General features: G+C 53.8%; 1 protein-coding gene across 6 annotated transcripts in view; it reads right to left on the minus strand.

Moving 5' to 3' along the window:
- The window catches only part of TPM2 (tropomyosin 2), a 170,130-nt gene extending 153,091 nt beyond the window's left edge, over nt 1-17,039 (minus strand). For 2 of the 6 annotated variants that reach the window (XM_078674410.1, XM_078674409.1), the window contains exon 1: nt 16,426-16,788. In XM_078674410.1, the coding sequence (XP_078530536.1) occupies nt 16,426-16,539 (114 nt within the window). In that variant the 5' untranslated portion in view covers nt 16,540-16,788. Of the gene's footprint in view, nt 1-14,409; nt 14,420-15,633; nt 15,671-16,425 lie in introns of those variants that run through there. The other 4 variants (XM_078674407.1, XM_078674417.1, XM_078674418.1 and 1 more) reach the window with 4 other exon arrangements.
- Nucleotides 17,040-26,557: the final 9,518 nt, after the last annotated feature.

Here is a 26,557-nt window from a genome sequence, read left to right on the forward strand (position 1 = left end):
CACCCTTGGCAGGGTGTTTTCATCCCCCCACCCTTGGCAGGGTGTTTTCATCCCTCCATCATTGGCAGGGTGTTTTCATCTATCCACCCTTGGCAGGGGCTTTTCATCCCTCCACCCTTGCTAGGGTGTTTTTATCCCTCCATCCTTTGCAGGGGGTTTCCATCCCTCCACTTTTGGTAGAAGGTTTTCATCCCTCCACCCTTGGCAGGGGTTTCATCCCTCCATCCTTGGCAGGGGGTTTCCATCCCTCCACTTTTGGTAGAAGGTTTTCATCCTTCCACCCTTGGCAGGGGGTTTTCATCCCTCCACCCTTGGCCGGGTGTTTTCATCCCCCCACCCTTGACAGGGTGTTTTCATCCCTCCACCCTTGGCAGGGGGTTTCATCCCTACACCGTTGGCAGAGGGTTTCATCCCCCCACCCTTGGCAGGGGTATTTATACCTTCACCCTTGGCAGGGAGTTTTCATCCCTCCACCCTTGGCAGGGGGGTTTCATCCCTCCACCTTTAGCATGGGGTTTCATTCCCCCACCCTTGGCAGGGGGTTGTCATCCCTCCACCCTTGGCAGGGTGTTTCATTCCCCCAAACTTGGCAGAGGGTTTTATCCCTCCACCCTTGGCAGGGGGGTTCATCCCACCACCCTTGGCAGGGGGTTTTCATCCCTCCACCCGTGGTAGAGGGTTTCTTTCATCCCCCACCCTTGGCATGGTGTTTTCATCCCTCCACCCTTGGCAGGGTGTTTTCATCCCTCCACCCTTGGCAGGGTGTTTTCATCCCACACCCTTGGCAGGGTGTTTTCATCCCTCCACCCTTGGCAGGGTGTTTTCATCCCTCCACCCTTGGCATGGTGTTTTCATCCCTCCACCCTTGGCAGGGTGTTTTCATCCCTCCACCCTTGGCAGGGTGTTTTCATCCCTCCACCCTTGGCCGGGTGTTTTCATCCCTCCACCCTTGGTAGGGTGTTTTCATCCCTCCACCCTTGGCAGGGTGTTTTCATCCCTCCACCCTTGGCCGGGTGTTTTCATCCCCCCACCCTTGACAGGGTGTTTTCATCCCTCCACCCTTGGCAGGGGGTTTCATCCCTACACCGTTGGCAGAGGGTTTCATCCCCCCACCCTTGGCAGGGGTATTTATACCTTCACCCTTGGCAGGGAGTTTTCATCCCTCCACCCTTGGCAGGGGGGTTTCATCCCTCCACCTTTAGCATGGGGTTTCATTCCCCCACCCTTGGCAGGGGGTTGTCATCCCTCCACCCTTGGCAGGGTGTTTCATTCCCCCAACCTTGGCAGAGGGTTTTATCCCTCCACCCTTGGCAGGGGGGTTCATCCCACCACCCTTGGCAGGGGGTTTTCATCCCTCCACCCGTGGTAGAGGGTTTCTTTCATCCCCCACCCTTGGCATGGTGTTTTCATCCCTCCACCCTTGGCAGGGTGTTTTCATCCCTCCACCCTTGGCAGGGTGTTTTCATCCCACACCCTTGGCAGGGTGTTTTCATCCCTCCACCCTTGGCAGGGTGTTTTCATCCCTCCACCCTTGGCATGGTGTTTTCATCCCTCCACCCTTGGCAGGGTGTTTTCATCCCTCCACCCTTGGCAGGGTGTTTTCATCCCTCCACCCTTGGCCGGGTGTTTTCATCCCTCCACCCTTGGCAGGGTGTTTTCATCCCTCCACCCTTGGCAGGGTGTTTTCATCCCTCCACCCTTGGCAGGGTGTTTTCATCCCTCCACCCTTGGCAGGGGGTTTTCATCCCTCCACCCTTGGCAGGGGTTTTCATCCCTCCACCCTTTGCAGGGGGTTTTCATTCCTCTACCCTTAGCAGGGGGGGGGTTCTTTCATCCACCCACCATTGGCATGGTGTTTTTATCCCTCCACCCTTGGCAGAGTGTTTTCATCCCTCCACCCTTTGCAGGGGTTTTTCATCCCCCCACCCTTGGCAGGGTGTTTTCATCACTCCACCCTTGGCAGGGTGTTTTCACCCCCCCACCCTTGGCAGGGTGTTTTCATCCCTCCATCATTGGCAGGGTGTTTTCATCTCTCCACCCTTGGCAGGGGTTTTTCATCCCTCCACCCTTGGCAGAGTGTTTTCATCACCCCACCCTTGCTAAAGTGTTTTTACCCCTCCATCCATTGCAGGGGGTTTCCATCCCTCCACTTTTGGTAGAAGGTTTTCATCCCTCCACCCTTGGCAGAGATTTCATCCCTCCATCCTTGGCAGGGGGTTTTCATCCCTCCACTTTTGGTAGAAGGTTTTCATCCCTCCACCCTTGGCAGAGATTTCATCCCTCCATCCTTGGCAGGGGGGGTTTATCCCCCACCCTTGGCAGGAGGTTTTCATCCCTCCACCCTTGGCAGGGGTTTTTTATCCCTCCACCCTTGGCAGGGGGTGACAACCCTCCACCCTTGGCAGGGGGGTTTCATCCCCCCACCCTTGCCAGGGGGTTTCATCCCTCCACACTTGGCAGGGGGGTTTCTAGATGGGAGATTTGTGATTCACACTTCCCAACTGCACCTTTGGGAGGAAGAAGGAGAGAGGGGACTGGCTGAGGAAGAGGGGACAATGTGCCCCCGGCCAGGGCACCCCTCAGCTGCACACCTGGCCCTGGCTCTAGCGCCCTGAAGCAGACAGTGCTGTCATGCCCAGCTGTGTCTCTGCATGTCCCGGGAGGTGGCCTGGCGGTGTGCGGTTCTTCCATGTCGCCAAGGGAGGGTGTGGCTTGTAAACAACATCCATGACGAAGCCGCCACGTGCTGCCCTGTAATGGTTCTATTCATGCATATGTTGGGCGTGTTCAGGTCCGCAAGGAATGCCTGACGTCACCGAAGTGAGGAAGGTGGGAGGGAGGAAGCAAGGGGGGGGGGGGGCTGGAGGTTACTGAGGGGGGGAGTCAGGGGTGGGGTGAATGAGGGAAGGTAAGGGGGCGAGAAATAATGAATATAGAGGGGGTGGAGGAAAGGGGCGGCCCCTCACCTCAAAGTCACACTAACCAAGATCCAAACTTGGTTCAACGCAAACCACTCAAAGCTGAACCCGGACAAACGGCTCGATCCAAAAAGAACCACCGACCAATCCAAGACTGGTCAAGGAGCTGGATGCCCTAAACTGCCCCCTCGTCCGATCCGACTCGGTAAAGCCACTTGTCATCACCCTGGACAAGAACCTATCAATGAAGGACCGCATCAAGAACTCTGCAAAAGGAGTGCTCTACTCCCTAAAACACCTCAAGAAAATCAAACCTTTCATTCCCAGGGTGATCGCAAGACAATTGTACAATCCCTGGTCCTTTCTAAACTGGACTACGGGAACGGCATCCTAACAGAGGCCAAGGCAGCGTTAAGGTAATTGATGTGGCTTTAAGCCACGTTAATTGACTTAACGCTGCCTTGATAATAGGGCGGTGCAAATATCGCCGCGTTATCGGCAGAAAAGTGCCGATAATGCGGTGACAAGGGGCTTGATAATATGCCCCCTAGACTCTAATAACCTAGTTGACTCCCCTCTCACTTGACCATCAAGGACAGGTGGATACCGGACTGTGTCAACCACCTACGTTTTTTGTCTCCCTCCCCCTCACTGTTTGCCTAATTATTATCTTTTGTTATATCTCTTTTTTGCCTCCTTAGATCATGCTACGTAATGCAACCTTAGTCTCCTGTGTATATGTAAAGTGCTCCGATACCCATGGGTCAAGCTAGCGCTATATAAAACTTTAAAAATAAAAGTAAAATAAATAATACAGGATTGGCTTAAACGTCTTACTGCATCCAGCGTTCAACCAACCATCGTGGACTCAGCGAAATCATTAGGCATGACCCTCGACCACAATCTCAATATGCAGAATCATATCAGTAATGCAACTAACAGCTAGATTCATGAAAGGGCCGTTTTGCGAGTCTTTAATAGCGATTCATAAGGAATCGCTATTAAGGACTCGCAAAACGGGATTCATGTTGGAATTGCTAAATAAATTGCGATTCCTACACATTCCTTATTTGCGAGTAGCAAATTGCTAATCGCAAATAAGGAATAACTCCCCATTCATTCCTATGGGCCTGTAGGCCCATAGGAATGAATGGGGAGTTATTCCTTACTTGCGATTAGCAATTTGCTAATCGCAAATAAGGATGCGATTTCAAGGGTGCCAGGGGTGCCCAAAGGACACCCTGTAGCACCCCTGAAATGCAACATTACACAGGTGTTGCGCACACACATGTCCGAAGGACATGTGTGTGTGTAACATGCAACAGAGAATAATGCACTCAAGTGCTTTTTTCTATTTTTTTCGCTATTTACCATGAAGTCTGACTTCGTGGTAAATAGCGGCCAAATATTGCGAATTCGCAAATTAAAATTGGTTAATGAATTGCATTTAAGGAATCTCAAATAGAGATTCCTTAAATGCAATTCCTCGCTAAAATGCGAATTCTGTAATAGCGATTTTTGCATTTGGGATGATGAATCCCAAATGCAATAATTGCGCTCGCAAAGGGCCAGATTCTGAGAATCTGGCCCTTTGTGAGCCGATTTTCGTTTCATGAATCTGGCCGTTAGGGAGCACATTTCCAGATCAATACATTGAGGAAGCTGAAACCCTTCCGGCCAGCCAATATCTTCAGGACCGCAGTCGAAGCTCTAGTTATCCCTCGAGTGGATTATGGAAGTGTCGCCCTCTGTGGCCTCCCCATATCGACAACCGCACCCCTAAGAGCCTCTATGAACGCTGCAGCGAGACTCATCACTGGCTCGAAAAGACGCTCACACATCTTTCCAGACTTGAAATCCTTGAACTGGCTGCCATACGAAGCTAGAATACACCTGAAAATCGCGTGCATGACGCATAAGGCCATACATCACAACTCGCCCAGTGACCTCGCTCAGAAATTGACGATCTCGGGTGGCTCTGGAGCCACAAGAAGTGCAGAAAATCTACCACTGAAACCACAAAGATTCAACAAGAAAAAAACATGTAAACGGTCCTTCTCGGGGACGGCGCCCAGGATCTGGAACGCACTCCCTCCAGAAACCAGACTCATCTCATCCACGGCATCCTTCAAAAAAGAAGTAAAATCGGTTCCCTTGGCAAAATTCACATGAATATAGGCTCAGGAAATCTCGAGACTCATTATTATTCCTTTTGTGACAATGGTCAGCCAGACTATCCTAGGCACCTCTGCCGCCTTTGCCTTGACTCTATGGGTACTCGTTGGCTTACACCGTTTTGCTCATCTTTGCACAAAATGTTATGTTAAATGATTCTTGTTGTCTGTATAACCCCTGTGTGCGTAAAGCGCTCTGATATCCGCGAGGATCTTGTTCGCGCTCTATAAAACTTTCACAATAAAAATAAAATAAAAGTGTGAGGGAGAGAAGCAGGGGTGGGAAGGGACGAGAAGGGAGAAGAGAGGAGATGAGAGGTGGGTGGGTGGTGGAAGGGAGGGAGGGCTGTCTCAAGGAGGGTGGGAGCTGGAAACAGTGGTGTGGACAGACAGACGCGGGCAGGAGTGGGCTAAGGGGGGAGTACAGGAGGTGTACAGGCTGAAGGCAAACCGAGGGTGCGAGGGAGGACACAGCACATCCTGTTCCTCGTGCACAGGCCGTGGCCTCAGACTGCATCTTGCTGGAACCGGCCACGCCCCCTGTGAGCACGTACATCCCCAGGGTCATAGCATGTTTACATACGAGCCGTCACATGTCATGTGTTGATAGCATACTTTCGGGATATCCGCCCTCACTTCACAAACACCAGGTGTGGATGCAGCCCTCAGCCTCAGGGTGTGATCTGAGCACTGTGTACCCCACACACATGGTACGGGGGCCACGGAGGCAGGATGTACCCACTGTGTACGCAGTGAGACCAGGGCTTGGGTGCCTGGCATGGCCTGTGCAATCCGCATCACGGAATGCTCCTCACACCTGCCCACAGGTGGGGGCCAGGCCCCGCACACCTGCCCACAGGTGGGGGCAATGCCCCTCACACCTGCCCACAGGCGGGGGCCATTCTCCTCACACCTGCCCACAGGTGGGGGCCAGGCCCGCACACCTGCCCACAGGTGGGGGCCAGGCCCTGCACACCTGCCCACAGGTAGGGGCCATGCCCCGCACACCTGCCCACAGGTGGGGGCCAGGCCCCGCACACCTGCCCACAGGTGGGGGCCATGCCCCGCACACCTGCCCACAGGTGGGGGCCAGGCCCCGCACACCTGCCCACAGGTGAGGGCCATGCCCCTCACACCTGCCCACAGGTGGGGGCAATGCCCCTCACACCTGCCCACAGGTGGGGGCCAGGCCCCTCACACCTGTCCACAGGTGGGGGCCATGCCCCTCACACCTGCCCACAAGGGGGGGGCCATGCTCCTCACACCTGCCCACAGGCGGGGGCCATGCCCTCACACCTGCCCACAGGCGGGGGCCATGCTCCTCACACCTGCCCACGGGTGGGGGCCATGCTCCTCACACCTGCCCACAAGGGGGGGCCATGCCCCGCACACCTGCCCACAGGTGGGGGCCATGCCCCTCACACCTGCCCACAGGCGGGGGCCATGCCCCTCACACCTGCCCACAGGTGGGGGCCATGCCCCTCACACCTGCCCACAGGCGGGGGCCATGCCCCTCACACCTGCCCACAGGTGGGGGCCAGGCCCCGCACACCTGCCCACAGGTGAGGGCCTGGACACCACGGGATAGCCCCGGCTCTCTGTAGCAGGAAGGGTCCGCCACAGGTGGGCTGCACCTGTGGACGTCCACCCTGGCTCCTGGTCTGGATGCTGGAGAGAGTCCTGCGAGGCGCCATGTTGGACAGTGTGTGAGGGTCACGCTGTGCGTGGACCCAGCACTGGGTAGAAAGGACAATGCAGCTGAACAATGAGAAACATGTGTGACAATAAAAGTATTTTAAAGCTTATAGGGCCCGATGTTATATAGGAAATTAACATTCCAATGAAAAAAATATAGTTTAGGAGCACAGAATTATCAAAAATACTAGGATCTCACATTTAATAGTGTTTTTTATCCATACGTTTGCTGTGTATGTTTTAATTAATGTTCACTGGGACACATGCTTTGGCACAGACCTAAACTGCCTTTTACACTCACTTTTTTTGCCATATTCATTTTATTTTTTAGTCCTTAAGAGAGGCCCTCCAATGTCCAGGGACGGTGAGAGGTGCATCCGTGTGCTTTGCTGTCCTTGCCGCGAGCATCACATGTACATTTTGACAAAGGGAATGATGCTGGTGTGTGAAGGCAAAAAGAAGCAAAAAGAAGTGCCCCCGCCCTCACATGCAGTTGTATGTAGCGCAGAGAAGGCCCTGAGGCAGTGGAGCGCTTTACGTGAGCACCAGGAAACATGACAGGGGTCATAACACCTTTTTAGGTTCATGTTATATTATGTGATAGGGGCATATGTAGGTAGGTGTTTGCGAATCGCAAACAGCGTTTTGATATGGAGGTGCATATTAGCAAAATAAGGAATCGCAAAAATCGCGATCCCTTATTTTGCTCAAGCATTTAAGGAATCGCAATTTTGCGATTCCTTAAATGCTATGTAAGAGTCATTTTAAAAATGCAATTTGGGCTTAAGGAATTGCAAAATACCACCTACTCCAAGTAGATGGTATTTTGTGATTTCCTTTAAAAATGCATTTTTAAAAAATATTCAAAGTGCCATGTGGCGCACAGACATGCCCTTAGGGAATACAGGCACATTCCAGGGGTGCAACAGGTGTCCTTTGGACACCCTGGCACCCTTGGAATTGCGATTCTCAAATTGCGATTTTCTCAATTGCGAATTATTACCTACATTCCATTTTGCGATTCTAAAATAGCGATTCCTTAAAAATCGCTCTTTCAGAATCGCAAAATGGAGATTAACTACATATGCCCCATAGTATTTGTAGAGCAACAGCTTTCACTTCATGGAGCTTCATGGCGCTATGCGGAGCCCTAGTGAGCACACACATCCCTCACTGAGGGGATCAGACGAGTGACCTACAGAGAGCATCAGGGGCGGGAAAGAGCCAGCTTTGAGGGCTTTCCTGAAAATGGAGTCTGACTGAATAAGCCATCAATGGTTCGGGAGCATGGCCAGTCTCCGGTCGCGAGCATCGCAAAGTGTTCCTACCCTATTTGGGGGGTAGGGGGTGGGGTTCAGAAGATTCGCAGATGAGGATCTGAGGGAGCAAACCTGGACCGAAGACAGAAGGGACCAGCAGAGTCGAAGGCTCTGTAGGTAATTACTCGGGTCTCAGAGAGGCCTCTTGTGTGGATGGGCAGCCGGTGTGGTGCTGTAAGGGCAGCGGGGGCTGAGGGGCGTCTGGGCCTTTTTAAGTCGAGCCGTGCGACTGCGAGTTGCACCCTCTCTAGTTTGTTTAAAACCGACTTGTTGGTCCTGCATCGAGGCTGTTACAATAATCGAGTCGAGAGGTGATCGGGCCACTGCGACGGCCTTCCTAGCCATGCAGGGGACTAGATCGAAGGCCTTTTTGAGGGACTTTATCAGTTGAAAGGTGTCCCTGCCACTGCTAGGGACTGCCCGCGGAAGGCGAGTGACGAGTCCAATTTCAGTCCCAGGTTCTTCGCTACCTTCACTGTGTGGGGTCCGGGGGGATGTCTATGGGCGACCAACGGTACGGGGAGAAAGTATTAGGGGGCATATAATCAAGGGATTTATCGCCGCTTTTTTGGCTTTAAAAGCCAAGAAAGCGGAGTTAAAATGATCTCCCTATCAGCAACAGGGTGCTAACACGCAAATTCGCATGTTAGCGCCCTTTTTCTCTACGCTTCCCCTTGCATCACTAATGAGATGCAAAGGGGGCGTTCCAGAGAAAAAGAATAGGAGAAATGCTGTTAAGCGACATTTCTCCTATTATCAAGGATGTCGCTAACCCTGTTGGTGATAAAAAAAAAGCAGCGCTAACCGCGGTTAGCACTGCTTTTTTTACACCTGGTATTTTCCTGACTTAGCCATGATATCCTATGGAAGGTGGATATCATGGCTAAGTTTGTGAGCCCCTATCATCAAGCTAACGCCAAACTCCGAGGGATTATCGTTGGTTTTCCAGCGATAATCTCTCATTTGGCAGTTAGCGCGAGGATTTTTATCACTTCTGAGATAAGCGTTGCTCACTCACTCACACACTACCCGGCGATAATTATCCTAGCGCTAAGTGCGCTTAGCGATAATTATCGCTGGGGCGTGATAATATGCCCCTAGATTTTCCGAACGGTATGATTTCCGTTTTTTCTGAGTTACATTTTAGGTGATTTGCTTTCATCCATTGAAAGACCGCTTTGAGAAGCTGTTGTAGATTTTCTTCAGCATTTGTGGTTATTCATCTAACACCGGAATTAGTTGTGTATCGTCTGCGTAAGAGATTGTCTCAGTGTTAAAAGACGACACCAGGCTAGAGAGGGGGCCACAGAGGCGTTGAAGAGCACTCGACTGAGAAGTTAGCCCCCTGGAACCCCGGAGAGCAGGGGGTTTTCTGCTGATTGATACCGGCAGAGAGTAACAACTTGGCTACAATTTTGTATAAAGGATTTTAGCCACGGCAAGATTAGAAATGCCGTATGACTTCAGACAGGCGAGCAGGATGCCGTGTGAGACCGTGTCAAAAGCGGATGATACATCTAATAGGATCAGCACAGTATTTTTCCCCTGGTCTAACGCTGATTTAAGGGCATCTACAGTGCACAGAAGCGCTGATTGCAAGGAGTGCTGAGAGTGGTAGGGTCTGCTCGTTGTTTTTTAGGTCGAGCCTAGCGTTGCCGCGCATGCGCTGGACGCTTTGCAAGGCATGCAGTATTCAGTGTGGTGTGTAAGCTTTGTGGAAACTCCGCCCACTCTCCACCCATCTTTTTCATTGGCGTAGGCCCTAAATGCTGCCTTCTGATTGGTTTTAGGCTTGTTAGTCCTGCCTCATGACGGACATGTCCTCATTTGTTTCCTTCCATGGCTACTGGCCCCTTTACTCCAAGCACTATTTTCTTCCTATGCCACCCCACAGTGCGTGACTTCTCGCACCCCCCACTCCCATTTCCAATGCAAGAGATCTCGCATAAATGCAAGACCTATTGCATTGCAAATGCTTGTTCTGGAGAGGTTTGACTGCTGCAATTTTCCATTCATTAGGTACTTCTGCACGTGAAAGGGAGACACTTATTATATTGTTAATACCTGGGTTAATGGTGTCTATAATAGCATGAATAATCTGAGAGGAACGTGGGTCAAAAGGAGACCTTGAGTTACATAAATCAAGAGCCTGGCGAGATTGTTCCAGGCGGATGGCTTCAAAAACTTGCAGGGTCAATCCATCCTCTCCAGAGTTAGGGGGAGCCTCTATGGACAGGGTGAGAGGCGCTGTGAAATCTTTCCGTAGGGATTGGACTTTCTCTTCAAAAAATCAATGCGGTCGCAAAGGGACTGTGATGGAGGATTCTCTTGCTGAAGGATTGTAGGATTGTGAAAGAATTAACTATCTTTAAAATTGTTTTTTGGCCTGAGCCGGCCAGTTTGAGTAAATTGGTGAAGTAAGATTTCTTTTCCACATTGATCTGTTGGTAGTAGTTTTTAAGGGCTCCTCTAAACACGGTCAATTCTTCCTGTTTGCAGCTCTTCCGCCATCTGCGTTCTAAGTTGCTGCAGTGGCTGTGTAATTCTCTCCATTTTTGAGCGTACCAGGAGGCGGTACACTCAAAAAATGGAATGATTTTTCAATGGGGTAGGAGGAGCAAAACTATCACTGAGTATGGATATCCATCGATTAAAATGTAAATTATTAAATGATGGGTTACCAGACTGCCTGGGCCGACAGGCTGATGCTTCTATGCCGAGATCTGGGGCGGATGCCACATCCACATCCTTCCATCTGTGCATAGTTTTTTGAGTGGCAAACAGACACTACAACGCGGGCATCACATTGCGATGCCCTTGGAACGCGGTTGTTACAAGGAATGCATTGTTACCATGCACTGCCATTACTATGCAAGTCATTACATCGATTTTCAGCAGATGGCGTGCTAACATTAGAAATAGTAGAGTTTACTATTCCAACACCTTCCCTACTGTTACGTTGGCTGGGGTTGGAAAAATTAAATATATATTTCTGTCAGCACACCATCTACTGCAAGTCGATGTAGTGACTTGCATAGCAATGGCTTTGCATGGTAACAACGCGGTCATTGTAACGACTGCGTTGTTATGGCATGCGTTGTGATGACTCGCGTTGTAAGAAGTCATATTCTTTTTTGAATGCCAGAAGTGAAACCTATAGGGACGTTCATGTGCTGGTGCTTATTTCAAAAGGTATATTCTTATGGTCGGACCAGGTTACGCTAACTGGGCCATTGATTTTAAGGGTAGTTAGATTTGAACAGATGCCGTCAAGGGTGTGTCCTGCATTATGGGTTGGGGGTGGATATCTGTGTTTCTAAAATTTCTAAGAAAATAGTAACTCCAGGGACATTTTGCACATCTAAGTGGAGATTAAAGTCCCCCAGTGCAGTAAAACTGGGGAATCTAAGAGTTAACGTACTCATTATATCTCCTATGCTGTTAAAAGATCCAGATGAGGGCGCGGAGGGCGGTGTAACAGGGCTCCAGCGAAGGAAAAGGAGTCCCCTAATCGAAGGCAGAAACCAATCCTCTCCGCTCCTTTAGGGTCTGCTATTTCAAATGTAGAGTATCTCAGTGTGCGGCGACAGATAATCACAACCCCCCTCCCCGTTGCTCTGGTCTATCCTGTCTATGAATTCGATAGCTAGGGGGGAGGACACAAACATTATCAGGATTACACCATGCTTTGAGCCATGTGTCCATTAGAAAAAGGCAGACAAGGTCATAGTCTAAGATCTGTAAATTAAGTCTGTAGATTAAGTGATTTGCCCAGGATCACAGGATGTCAAACTGATGCTGGGACTTGGACTTGGTTTTCCATTTTCAAAGTCAACTAAGGCCCCAACCTGTCCCTGTGGACTGCAACGGTGGCAGACAAAGAAGTCGAGGAGAAAGTGATTTATCTCCGCTGCTTGCATGGAGTGGAGGAGGACAACAATAAACTGAGGGGCTCCTTCGCTGGCCCTCACCCACCCGCCCCACCCGACGCTCCAGTCCTCTTCCCTGCTGCAGACCCCTGCAAAGCACCTGCACAGGGCTTCCCACCAGCAGCTCCTTGAGGCCTCTGTCACACCTGGAGGGACCCAGAGGGCAGGCACCCCTCATGCAGGCACAGTCCATGGTCATTCTGCCTCCGACCTCAGCCCACTGGGCTGACTGCACGTGCATGGGGTCACAGTTGTTAACAGCCTACCAGGCTGTGCACCAATGGAGTCCTTAGGAGACCAAAACCACCAGCCCACCAACTGGCCTCAGCCAGAGGGCCATCGGCCAATGCCCGAAAGCCTGCGTTGCCAATCCGAGGCTGACAGTGGCCCTCCCCTGAGTCTGCGGTGAGCTGGGAAGGGCCCTGACTAGGTCAGGTGGGTGGGCCCTTGGTTAGGAATGGTGTGATGGTCTTGCTACTCTACATGGGTGAAAGTCCCCTGACCAGGTGTGATGGTCCCTCCGCCACGTCTGCTCTGAGCCCGCTGTAGACTGTGGGGATCCTATGGCCAGGTATCTCACCCACCTGTTGTAGGTTGGGTGGGCCCATGGGTATGTCGGGTGGGCACGAGGCCCGCAGCCACCTCTTCCATTGACCGGAAGTGAAGGATGAGTATTGAGTAAGACGCGTCCCTACGATGAAGTTGGCGTTGCGCGCGTGATGTCCCTCGTGGGACGTGTCGAGGGTGGCATGTCCAAGGGCGGGTGGTCTCTGAAGTGACAAGCCACTGGCTGCCTCAGACGGGCCCGGCAGGACTGGTGCATTACTCTCCAAAGAACAGTGGACACACACTCAAGGGGACACGTCTTATCTCTCAGCAGTGGTGGGGCACTGGTTTCTAAAGCCAGGTGCACAAATGCACGGGAGAAACTTTGGAGGGTTTGGAAACATCGCTACCCCACCCCGGCACTAGGCGCTAAACTCCTGGACACCCGAATCCCTCCCCGTGAAGCTTAAGTGACTCATCGCAGTGTGTGGGCCCGGTGGCAGAAAAGACTCAGAGTCTATATCTGCTGATCGACAAGAACCCACCTAACCGGAAGAAGTTTGACTTCCTGCAGAAAAGGGATATCTGGTCGGCGGGTGGAGTGAGGGTCTAATGTCTCTTGTGGGATTGCTATGGGGTTGTTTCTGTAGGGCCTGGTGTCTGTCATGTTATTGGTACGGGTGGTCTTCCAGATGGGTCTTGAGTTCCTCAAATGAGTGGTGTGGGTGGTCTTCCTGTAGTGTCTGGTGCTATTCTTTGATTGGTGTGGGTGGTCTTCCTGTGGGGCTTCATGTGATTGATAGGGGCGGTCTTCCAGTAGAGTCTGGTGTCCCTCGTGTGATTGGTGTGGGTTGTCTTCTAGTAGGGTTTGGTGCCCATCATGTGATTGGCATGGGTGGCCTTTGTTGGGATCTGGTGTTCATTGTGTGATTGGTATGGGTGGTCTTCCTGTAGAGTCTGGTCTCCCTCACGTGATTGATGTGGGTGGCCTTCATTGAGGTTTGGAGTCCCTCACGTGATTGGTGTGGGTGGCCTTCATTGAGGTTTGGAGTCCCTCACGTGATTGATGTGGGTGGCCTTCATTGAGGTTTGGAGTCCCTCACGTGATTGGTGTGGGTAATCTTCCATTGGGGTCTGCTGTCCCTCGTGTGATTGGCACGGTTTGTCTTCTGGTAGGGTTTGGAGTCCCTCACATGATTGGTGTGGGTGGCCTTCATTGGGGTCTGGTGTCCCTCGTGTGATTGGTGTGGGTTGTCTTCTGGTAGGGTTTGGTGTCCATCATGTGATTGGCATTGGTGGCCTTCACTGGGGTCTGAGGTCCATTGTGTGATTGATATAGATTTTCTTCCAGTTGGGTCTGGTGACCCCAGTGTCATTGGTATGGGTGGTCTTTCAGTACGGTTTGGTGTCCCTTGTGCGATTTTTGTAGGTGGTCTTCCTGTAAGTCTCTAATAAAAGAGAGGGACCCCAACAGCCAAAGGGGTAGGGTACCAAAAAGACAAATGTCAAAACAGAAATCCCCCTTTGGGTGAATTGCTCTACCACAAAAACTTTCAAACACAACACTTGAGTATAAAGGGAGCTAAGAGGAAAAATAATGTTGAAGTTTAAAAACATAGAATATCCTATCATCAATACACAGTTAATAAAATACACAATTTATACAGAATAAAATTACAGTATATAAAATTGTATTTAATTTTTTTATATACTGTAATTTTATTCTGTCCCCCGCCCCCCCAGGGCACCCGTAGATGAGTCACCTGCTCGCATCAGTCTTACCCCCCACCCTCCGGTAGTGGCCCCCAGGGGCCCCACGGTGCCTCACCTGCTTGCAGCGGTCTTACCCCCCACCCTCCGGTAGTGGCCCCCAGGGGCCCCACGGTGCCTCACCTGCTTGCATCAGTCTTACCCTCACCCTCCGGTAGTGGCCCCCAGGGGCCCCACGGTGCCTCACCTGCTTGCATCAGTCTTACCCCCTCCCCTCTGGCAGTGGCCCCCAGGGCACCCGTAGATGAGTTACCTGCTTGCATCAGTCTTACCCCCTCCCCTCCGGCAGTGGCCCCCAGGAGTCCACAGGTGCATTACCTGCTCGCAGCGGTCTTACCCCTCAACTCTGGCAGTGGCCCCCAGGGGCCCAACGGAGCCTCACCTGCTTGCATCAGTCTTACTCCCACCCTCCGGCAGTGGCCCCCAGGGGCCCCACGGAGCCTCACCTGCTTGTATCGGTCTCACCCCCACCCTCTGGCAGTGCCCCCCAGGGGCCCCTCGGTGCCTCACCTGCTTGCATCAGTCTTACCCCCCACCCTCCGGCAGTGGCCCCCAGGGGCCCCAAGGTGCCTCACCTGCTTGCAGGGGTCTTACCCCCATCCTCCGGCAGTGGCCCCTGGGGCCCCACGGAGCCTCACCTGCTTGCATCAGTCTTACCCTCACCCTCCGGCAGTAGCCCCCAGGGGCCCCTCGGTGCCTCACCTGCTTGCATCAGTCTTACCCCCCACCCTCCGGCAGTGGCCCCCAGGGGCCCCAAGGTGCCTCACCTGCTTGCAGGGGTCTTACCCCCATCCTCCGGCAGTGGCCCCTGAGGCCCCACGGAGCCTCACCTGCTTGCATCAGTCTTACCCTCACCCTCCGGTAGTGGCCCCCAGGGGCCCCACGGTGCCTCACCTGCTCGCAGCGGTCTTACCCCCTCCCCTCTGGCAGTGGCCCCCAGAGACCCCACAGATGAGTTACCTGCTTGCATCAGTCTTACCCCCTCCCCTCTGGCAGTGGCCCCCAGGAGTCCACAGGTGCATTACCTGCTCGCAGCGGTCTTACCCCTCAACTCTGGCAGTGGCCCCCAGGGGCCCCACGGTGCCTCACCTGCTTGCAGCGGTCTTACCCCCCACCCTCCGGCAGTGGCCCCCAGGGGCCCCAAGGTGCCTCACCTGCTTGCATCAGTCTTACTCCCACCCTCCGGCAGTGGACCCCAGGGGCCCCAAGGAGCCTCACCTGCTTGTATCGGTCTCACCCCCACCCTCTGGCAGTGGCCCCCAGGGGCCCCACGGTGCCTCACCTGCTTGCAGCGGTCCTCTGCCTGCTTCTTGTCCCCCTCCCCCCTTGCAGTGGCCCCCAGGGGCCCCGCGGTGCCTCACCTGCTGGCAGCGGTCTTACCCCCACCCTCCGGCAGTGGCCCCCAGGGGCCCCGCGGAGCCTCACCTGCTTGCAGCGGTCCTCTGCCTGCTTCTTGCCCCCACACTCCAGCAGTGGCCCCCAGGGGCCCCACGGTGCCTCACCTGCTTGCATCAGTCTCACCCCCACCCTCCTGCAGTGGTCCCCAGGGGCCCCACGGTGCCTCACCTGCTTGCATCAGTCTCACCCCCACCCTCCGGCAGTGGCCCCCAGGGGCCCCGCGGAGCCTCACCTGCTTGCATCAGTCTCACCCCCACCCTCCGGCAGTGGCCCCCAGGGGCCCCGCGGAGCCTCACCTGCTTGCATCAGTCTCACCCCCACCCTCCTGCAGTGGTCCCCAGGGGCCCCACGGTGCCTCACCTGCTTGCAGCGATCTCACCCCCCCCCGCCCCTTGCAGTGGCCCCCAGGGGCCCCGCGGAGCCTCACCTGCTTGCAGCGGTCATGCCCCCCCTTGCAGTGGCCCCCAGGGGCCCCGCGGTGCATCACCTGCTTGCATCGGTCTTGCCCCCACCCTCCGGCAGTGGCCCTCAGGGGCCCCACGGTGCCTCACCTGCTTGCAGCGGTCTCACCCCCTCCCCTCTGGTAGTGGCCCCCAGGGGCCCCACAGAGCCTCACCTGCTTGCATCAGTCTTACCCCCCCTTGCAGTGGCCCCCAGGGGGCCCGCGGAGCCTCACCTGCTTGCAGCGGTCCTCTGCCTGCTTCTTGTCCCCCTCCGCCTGCTCGGCCCGGTCGATGGCGTTCTCCTTGTCCAGCTTCAACATCTGCATCTTCTTCTTGATGGCGTCCATGGCGGGGGTCCTGGGGGCCCGAGGGCGAGAGGAGCAGAGACGGGTCCGGGGGTCTGTGGAGGTCTGGGGCCCCGGGGGTCGGGTGAGTCTTTGAGAGCGGGGGGCCTTGGGGTCTGGAGTGACTCTGGGGCCTCTGGGGGACTCTAGGGGTGTGGCGCAGTGGACGGCTGCAGGGGCCCTGGAGAGCTGGGGGCCACAGGAGCAGGCAGGCTTCGGGCAGGCTCGGGAGGCGGCTGGCTCTGACCCCCTCCACCGCGCCTCCTGCCCCTATAAAGCGGGGAGTGTCCTGCCCGGGCGGGGGCCTCCCAGGGGCCCTCCCTCCGCGCTGCAGCGCCTTCTATGGGAAGGAAGGAGCGAGGGGGGACCAGGGTACCGGAGGGGGCAGGAGGAGGGGGCAGAGAGAGGGATGGAGGGACAGGAGAGCCCTGGCTCCAGCACAGGCAGGGATGGGGACGAGCAGGACAGAGAAGTGGAGGGGGAGAGAGAGAAAGAGAGGGAGAGAGAAAGAGGGAGAGAGAGAAAGAGAGGGAGAGAGAAAGAGTGAGAGAGAAAGAGAGAGAGAGAGAGGGAGAAGGAGAGAGAGGGAGAAGGAGAGAGAGGGAGAAGGTGAGATAGGGAGAAGGAGAGAGGGGGAGGGAGGAAGGGAGAGAAAAAGAGAGAGAAAGAGAAAGAGAAAGAGCGAGAGAGAGAGAAAGAGAGAGAGAGAGAGAGAGAGAAAGAGAGGGAGAGAGACGGAGGAAGGGAGAGAGAGGGAGAGAGAGTGAGCGCTTCGGACTGAGAGTCGGTTCTCTCCTGACTTCAGTGAGAGCTCAGTGCCGTGTAGGGGGGGCGAGCTCAGAGAATAGCAGGAGCTCCCGCCAGGACGGCTGTCTCTACCAGCCCCCCCTCCCCTCCAGCAGGAGAGTCAGTCTCTCTAGGCTGTCAACTGTGCGTCACCGGGTCTGGTTCAGAGAGACTGTCTCTTCAGTCTGTGTACGTCACTGGTCAGAGAGGCTGTCTCCTCAGTCTATTCCACGACCTCCTGTACGTCACTGGTCAGAGAGACTGTGTCTTCAGTCTGTGCCAGGACCTCCTGTACGTCACTGGTTCATAGAGACTGTCTCTTCAGTCTGTGCCAGGACCTCCTGTACGTCACTGGTTCATAGAGACTGTCTCTTCAGTCTGTGCCAGGACCTCCTGTACGTCACTGGTTCATAGAGACTGTCTCTTCAGTCTGTGCTCGGACCTCCTGTACGTCACTGGTTCATTGAGACTGTCTCTCAGTCTGTGCCGGGACCTCCTGTACGTCACTGGTTCATAGAGACTGTCTCTTCAGTCTGTGCCGGGACCTCCTGTACGTCACTGGTTCATAGAGACTGTGTCTTCAGTCTGTGCCAGGACCTCCTGTACGTCACTGGTTCATAGAGACTGTCTCTTCAGTCTGTGCCGGGACCTCCTGTACCATCACTGGTTCATAGAGACTGTCTCTTCAGTCTGTGCCGGGACCTCCTGTACGTCACTGGTTCATAGAGACTGTCTCTTCAGTCTGTGCCGGGACCTCCTGTACGTCACTGGTTCATAGAGACTGTCTCTTCAGTCTGTGCCGGGACCTCCTGTACGTCACTGGTTCATAGAGACTGTCTCTTCAGTCTGTGCCAGGACCTCCTGTACGTCACTGGTTCATAGAGACTGTCTCTTCAGTCTGTGCTCGGACCTCCTGTACGTCACTGGTTCATTGAGACTGTCTCTCAGTCTGTGCCGGGACATCCTGTACGTCACTGGTTCATAGAGACTGTCTCTTCAGTCTGTGCCGGGACCTCCTGTACGTCACTGGTTCATAGAGACTGTGTCTTCAGTCTGTGCCAGGACCTCCTGTACGTCACTGGTTCATAGAGACTGTCTCTTCAGTCTGTGCCAGGACCTCCTGTACGTCACTGGTTCATAGAGACTGTCTCTTCAGTCTGTGCCGGGACCTCCTGTACCATCACTGGTTCATAGAGACTGTCTCTTCAGTCTGTGCCGGGACCTCCTGTACGTCACTGGTTCATAGAGACTGTCTCTTCAGTCTGTGCCGGGACCTCCTGTACGTCACTGGTTCATAGAGACTGTCTCTTCAGTCTGTGCCAGGACCTCCTGTACGTCACTGGTTCATAGAGACTGTCTCTTCAGTCTGTGCCAGGACCTCCTGTACGTCACTGGTTCATAGAGACTGTCTCTTCAGTCTGTGCTCGGACCTCCTGTACGTCACTGGTTCATTGAGACTGTCTCTCAGTCTGTGCCGGGACCTCCTGTACGTCACTGGTTCATAGAGACTGTCTCTTCAGTCTGTGCCGGGACCTCCTGTACGTCACTGGTTCATAGAGACTGTGTCTTCAGTCTGTGCCGTGACCTCCTGTACGTCACTGGTTCAGAGAGACTGTCTCTTCAGTCGGTGCCGGGACCTCCTGTACGTCACTGGTTCAGAGAGACTGTCTCTTCAGTCTGTGCCAGGACCTCCTGTACGTCACTGGTTCATTGAGGCTGTCTCTTCAGTCTGTGCCAGGACCTCCTGTACGTCACTGGTTCATAGAGACTGTCTCTTCAGTCTGTGCTCGGACCTCCTGTACGTCACTGGTTCATTGAGACTGTCTCTTCAGTCTGTGCCAGGACCTCCTGTACGTCACTGGTTCATAGAGACTGTCTCTTCAGTCTGTGCCAGGACCTCCTGTACGTCACTGGTTCATAGAGACTGTCTCTTCAGTCTGTGCTCGGACCTCCTGTACGTCACTGGTTCATTGAGACTGTCTCTCAGTCTGTGCCGGGACCTCCTGTACGTCACTGGTTCATAGAGACTGTCTCTTCAGTCTGTGCTGGGACCTCCTGTACGTCACTGGTTCATAGAGACTGTCTCTTCAGTCTGTGCCGGGACCTCCTGTACGTCACTGGTTCATAGAGACTGTCTCTTCAGTCTGTGCCAGGACCTCCTGTACGTCACTGGTTCATAGAGACTGTCTCTTCAGTCTGTGCCAGGACCTCCTGTACGTCACTGGTTCATAGAGACTGTCTCTTCAGTCTGTGCTCGGACCTCCTGTACGTCACTGGTTCATTGAGACTGTCTCTCAGTCTGTGCCGGGACCTCCTGTACGTCACTGGTTCATAGAGACTGTCTCTTCAGTCTGTGCCGGGACCTCCTGTACGTCACTGGTTCATAGAGACTGTGTCTTCAGTCTGTGCCGGGACCTCCTGTACGTCACTGGTTCATAGAGACTGTCTCTTCAGTCTGTGCCGGGACCTCCTGTACGTCACTGGTTCATAGAGACTGTCTCTTCAGTCTGTGCCAGGACCTCCTGTACGTCACTGGTTCATAGAGACTGTCTCTTCAGTCTGTGCCAGGACCTCCTGTACGTCACTGGTTCATAGAGACTGTCTCTTCAGTCTGTGCTCGGACCTCCTGTACGTCACTGGTTCATTGAGACTGTCTCTCAGTCTGTGCCGGGACCTCCTGTACGTCACTGGTTCATAGAGACTGTCTCTTCAGTCTGTGCCGGGACCTCCTGTACGTCACTGGTTCATAGAGACTGTGTCTTCAGTCTGTGCCAGGACCTCCTGTACGTCACTGGTTCATAGAGACTGTCTCTTCAGTCTGTGCCAGGACCTCCTGTACGTCACTGGTTCATAGAGACTGTCTCTTCAGTCTGTGCCGGGACCTCCTGTACCATCACTGGTTCATAGAGACTGTCTCTTCAGTCTGTGCCGGGACCTCCTGTACGTCACTGGTTCATAGAGACTGTCTCTTCAGTCTGTGCCGGGACCTCCTGTACGTCACTGGTTCATAGAGACTGTCTCTTCAGTCTGTGCCGGAACCTCCTGTACGTCACTGGTTCATAGAGACTGTCTCTTCAGTCTGTGCCAGGACCTCCTGTACGTCACTGGTTCATAGAGACTGTCTCTTCAGTCTGTGCTCGGACCTCCTGTACGTCACTGGTTCATTGAGACTGTCTCTCAGTCTGTGCCGGGACCTCCTGTACGTCACTGGTTCATAGAGACTGTCTCTTCAGTCTGTGCCGGGACCTCCTGTACGTCACTGGTTCATAGAGACTGTGTCTTCAGTCTGTGCCAGGACCTCCTGTACGTCACTGGTTCATAGAGACTGTCTCTTCAGTCTGTGCCAGGACCTCCTGTACGTCACTGGTTCATAGAGACTGTCTCTTCAGTCTGTGCCGGGACCTCCTGTACCATCACTGGTTCATAGAGACTGTCTCTTCAGTCTGTGCCGGGACCTCCTGTACGTCACTGGTTCATAGAGACTGTCTCTTCAGTCTGTGCCGGGACCTCCTGTACGTCACTGGTTCATAGAGACTGTCTCTTCAGTCTGTGCCAGGACCTCCTGTACGTCACTGGTTCATAGAGACTGTCTCTTCAGTCTGTGCCAGGACCTCCTGTACGTCACTGGTTCATAGAGACTGTCTCTTCAGTCTGTGCTCGGACCTCCTGTACGTCACTGCTTCATTGAGACTGTCTCTCAGTCTGTGCCGGGACCTCCTGTACGTCACTGGTTCATAGAGACTGTCTCTTCAGTCTGTGCCGGGACCTCCTGTACGTCACTGGTTCATAGAGACTGTGTCTTCAGTCTGTGCCGTGACCTCCTGTACGTCACTGGTTCAGAGAGACTGTCTCTTCAGTCGGTGCCGGGACCTCCTGTACGTCACTGGTTCAGAGAGACTGTCTCTTCAGTCTGTGCCAGGACCTCCTGTACGTCACTGGTTCATAGAGGCTGTCTCTTCAGTCTGTGCCAGGACCTCCTGTACGTCACTGGTTCATAGAGACTGTCTCTTCAGTCTGTGCTCGGACCTCCTGTACGTCACTGGTTCATTGAGACTGTCTCTTCAGTCTGTGCCAGGACCTCCTGTACGTCACTGGTTCATAGAGACTGTCTCTTCAGTCTGTGCCAGGACCTCCTGTACGTCACTGGTTCATAGAGACTGTCTCTTCAGTCTGTGCTCGGACCTCCTGTACGTCACTGGTTCATTGAGACTGTCTCTCAGTCTGTGCCGGGACCTCCTGTACGTCACTGGTTCATAGAGACTGTCTCTTCAGTCTGTGCCGGGACCTCCTGTACGTCACTGGTTCATAGAGACTGTGTCTTCAGTCTGTGCCAGGACCTCCTGTACGTCACTGGTTCATAGAGACTGTCTCTTCAGTCTGTGCTCGGACCTCCTGTACGTCACTGGTTCATTGAGACTGTCTCTCAGTCTGTGCCGGGACCTCCTGTACGTCACTGGTTCATAGAGACTGTCTCTTCAGTCTGTGCCGGGACCTCCTGTACGTCACTGGTTCATAGAGACTGTCTCTTCAGTCTGTGCCGGGACCTCCTGTACCATCACTGGTTCATAGAGACTGTCTCTTCAGTCTGTGCCGGGACCTCCTGTACGTCACTGGTTCATAGAGACTGTCTCTTCAGTCTGTGCCGGGACCTCCTGTACGTCACTGGTTCATAGAGACTGTCTCTTCAGTCTGTGCCAGGACCTCCTGTACGTCACTGGTTCATAGAGACTGTCTCTTCAGTCTGTGCCAGGACCTCCTGTACGTCACTGGTTCATAGAGACTGTCTCTTCAGTCTGTGCTCGGACCTCCTGTACGTCACTGGTTCATTGAGACTGTCTCTCAGTCTGTGCCGGGACCTCCTGTACGTCACTGGTTCATAGAGACTGTCTCTTCAGTCTGTGCTGGGACCTCCTGTACGTCACTGGTTCATAGAGACTGTCTCTTCAGTCTGTGCCGGGACCTCCTGTACGTCACTGGTTCATAGAGACTGTCTCTTCAGTCTGTGCCAGGACCTCCTGTACGTCACTGGTTCATAGAGACTGTCTCTTCAGTCTGTGCCGGGACCTCCTGTACGTCACTGGTTCATAGAGACTGTGTCTTCAGTCTGTGCCGTGACCTCCTGTACGTCACTGGTTCAGAGAGACTGTCTCTTCAGTCGGTGCCGGGACCTCCTGTACGTCACTGGTTCAGAGAGACTGTCTCTTCAGTCTGTGCCAGGACCTCCTGTACGTCACTGGTTCATAGAGGCTGTCTCTTCAGTCTGTGCCAGGACCTCCTGTACGTCACTGGTTCATAGAGGCTGTCTCTTCAGTCACTGCCAGGACCTCCTGTACGTCACTGGTCAGAGAGACTGTCTCTTCAGTCTGTGCCAGGACCTCCTGTACGTCACTGGTCAGAGAGACTGTGTCTTCATTCTGTGCCCGGACCTCCTGTACGTCATTGGTTCATAGAGACTGTCTCTTCAGTCTGTGCCGGGACCTCCTGTACGTCACTGGTTCATAGAGACTGTCTCTTCAGTCTGTGCCAGGACCTCCTGTACGTCACTGGTTCATAGAGACTGTCTCTTCAGTCTGTGTACGTCACTGGTTCAGAGAGACTGTCTCTTCAGTCTGTGCCAGGACCTCCTGTACGTCACTGGTTCATAGAGACTGTCTCTTCAGTCTGTGCCAGGACCTCCTGTACGTCACTGGTTCATAGAGACTGTCTCTTCAGTCAGTGCCGGGACCTCCTGTATGTCATTGGTTCATAGAGGCTGTCTCTTCAGTCTGTGCTCGGACCTCCTGTACCGTCACAGGTTCATAGAGACTGTCTCTTCAGTCTGTGCTCGGACCTCCTGTACGTCACTGGTTCATAGAGACTGTATCTTTGTCTGTGCTCGGACCTCCTGTACGTCACTGGTCAGAGAGGCTGTCTCCTCAGTCTATTCCACGACCTCCTGTACGTCACTGGTCAGAGAGACTGTGTCTTCAGTCTGTGCTCGGACCTCCTGTACGTCACTGGTTCATAGAGACTGTCTCTTCAGTCTGTGCCAGGACCTCCTGTACGTCACTGGTTCATAGAGACTGTCTCTTCAGTCTGTGCTTAGACCTCCTGTAGGTCACTGGTTCAGAGAGACTGTCTCTTCAGTCTGTGCCCGGACCTCCTGTACGTCACTGGTTCATAGAGACTGTCTCTTCAGTCTGTGCCAGGACCTCCTGTACGTCACTGGTTCATTGAGACTGTCTCTTCAGTCTGTGCCTGGACCTCCTGTACGTCACTGGTTCATAGAGACTGTCTCTTCAGTCTGTGCCCGGACCTCCTGTACGTCACTGGTCAGAGAGGCTGTCTCTTCAGTCTGTGCCGGGACCTCCTGTACGTCACTGGTTCATAGAGACTGTCTCCTCAGTCTATTCCACGACCTCCTGTACGTCACTGGTCAGAGAGGCTGTCTCTTCAGTCTGTGCTTAGACCTCCTGTACGTCACTGGTTCATAGAGACTGTCTCTCAGTCTGTGCCGGGACCTCCTGTACGTCACTGGTTCATAGAGACTGTCTCTTCAGTCTGTGCCGGGACCTCCTGTACGTCACTGGTTCATAGAGACTGTGTCTTCAGTCTGTGCCGTGACCTCCTGTACGTCACTGGTTCAGAGAGACTGTCTCTTCAGTCGGTGCCGGGACCTCCTGTACGTCACTGGTTCAGAGAGACTGTCTCTTCAGTCTGTGCCAGGACCTCCTGTACGTCACTGGTTCATAGAGGCTGTCTCTTCAGTCTGTGCCAGGACCTCCTGTACGTCACTGGTTCATAGAGACTGTCTCTTCAGTCTGTGCTCGGACCTCCTGTACGTCACTGGTTCATTGAGACTGTCTCTCAGTCTGTGCCGGGACCTCCTGTACGTCACTGGTTCATAGAGACTGTCTCTTCAGTCTGTGCCGGGACCTCCTGTACGTCACTGGTTCATAGAGACTGTGTCTTCAGTCTGTGCCAGGACCTCCTGTACGTCACTGGTTCATAGAGACTGTCTCTTCAGTCTGTGCCAGGACCTCCTGTACGTCACTGGTTCATAGAGACTGTCTCTTCAGTCTGTGCCGGGACCTCCTGTACCATCACTGGTTCATAGAGACTGTCTCTTCAGTCTGTGCCGGGACCTCCTGTACGTCACTGGTTCATAGAGACTGTCTCTTCAGTCTGTGCCGGGACCTCCTGTACGTCACTGGTTCATAGAGACTGTCTCTTCAGTCTGTGCCAGGACCTCCTGTACGTCACTGGTTCATAGAGACTGTCTCTTCAGTCTGTGCCAGGACCTCCTGTACGTCACTGGTTCATAGAGACTGTCTCTTCAGTCTGTGCTCGGACCTCCTGTACGTCACTGGTTCATTGAGACTGTCTCTCAGTCTGTGCCGGGACCTCCTGTACGTCACTGGTTCATAGAGACTGTCTCTTCAGTCTGTGCTGGGACCTCCTGTACGTCACTGGTTCATAGAGACTGTCTCTTCAGTCTGTGCCGGGACCTCCTGTACGTCACTGGTTCATAGAGACTGTCTCTTCAGTCTGTGCCAGGACCTCCTGTACGTCACTGGTTCATAGAGACTGTCTCTTCAGTCTGTGCCGGGACCTCCGGTACGTCACTGGTTCATAGAGACTGTGTCTTCAGTCTGTGCCGTGACCTCCTGTACGTCACTGGTTCAGAGAGACTGTCTCTTCAGTCGGTGCCGGGACCTCCTGTACGTCACTGGTTCAGAGAGACTGTCTCTTCAGTCTGTGCCAGGACCTCCTGTACGTCACTGGTTCATAGAGGCTGTCTCTTCAGTCTGTGCCAGGACCTCCTGTACGTCACTGGTTCATAGAGGCTGTCTCTTCAGTCACTGCCAGGACCTCCTGTACGTCACTGGTCAGAGAGACTGTCAGGACCTCCTGTACGTCACTGGTCAGAGAGACTGTGTCTTCATTCTGTGCCCGGACCTCCTGTACGTCATTGGTTCATAGAGACTGTCTCTTCAGTCTGTGCCGGGACCTCCTGTACGTCACTGGTTCATAGAGACTGTCTCTTCAGTCTGTGCCAGGACCTCCTGTACGTCACTGGTTCATAGAGACTGTCTCTTCAGTCTGTGTACGTCACTGGTTCAGAGAGACTGTCTCTTCAGTCTGTGCCAGGACCTCCTGTACGTCACTGGTTCATAGAGACTGTCTCTTCAGTCTGTGCCAGGACCTCCTGTACGTCACTGGTTCATAGAGACTGTCTCTTCAGTCAGTGCCGGGACCTCCTGTATGTCATTGGTTCATAGAGGCTGTCTCTTCAGTCTGTGCTCGGACCTCCTGTACCGTCACAGGTTCATAGAGACTGTCTCTTCAGTCTGTGCTCGGACCTCCTGTACGTCACTGGTTCATAGAGACTGTATCTTTGTCTGTGCTCGGACCTCCTGTACGTCACTAGTCAGAGAGGCTGTCTCCTCAGTCTATTCCACGACCTCCTGTACGTCACTGGTCAGAGAGACTGTGTCTTCAGTCTGTGCTCGGACCTCCTGTACGTCACTGGTTCATAGAGACTGTCTCTTTAGTCTGTGCCAGGACCTCCTGTACGTCACTGGTTCATAGAGACTGTCTCTTCAGTCTGTGCTTAGACCTCCTGTACGTCACTGGTTCAGAGAGACTGTCTCTTCAGTCTGTGCCCGGACCTCCTGTACGTCACTGGTTCATAGAGACTGTCTCTTCAGTCTGTGCCAGGACCTCCTGTACGTCACTGGTTCATTGAGACTGTCTCTTCAGTCTGTGCCTGGACCTCCTGTACGTCACTGGTTCATAGAGACTGTCTCTTCAGTCTGTGCCCGGACCTCCTGTACGTCACTGGTCAGAGAGGCTGTCTCTTCAGTCTGTGCCGGGACCTCCTGTACGTCACTGGTTCATAGAGACTGTCTCCTCAGTCTATTCCACGACCTCCTGTACGTCACTGGTCAGAGAGGCTGTCTCTTCAGTCTGTGCTTAGACCTCCTGTACGTCACTGGTTCATAGAGACTGTCTCTTCAGTCTGTGCCAGGACCTCCTGTACGTCACTGGTTCCTAGAGACTGTCTCTTCAGTCTGTGCCAGGACCTCCTGTACGTCACTGGTCAGAGAGGCTGTCTCTTCAGTCTGTGCTTAGACCTCCTGTACGTCACTGGTTCATAGAGACTGTCTCTTCAGTCTGTGCCTGGACCTCCTGTACGTCACTGGTTCATAGAGACTGTCTCTTCAGTCTGTGCCAGGACCTCCTGTACGTCACT

The sequence above is a fragment of the Lissotriton helveticus genome, chromosome 2_1 (assembly GCF_964261635.1).
Source record: "Lissotriton helveticus chromosome 2_1, aLisHel1.1, whole genome shotgun sequence".
Lineage (NCBI taxonomy): Eukaryota > Metazoa > Chordata > Amphibia > Caudata > Salamandridae > Lissotriton > Lissotriton helveticus.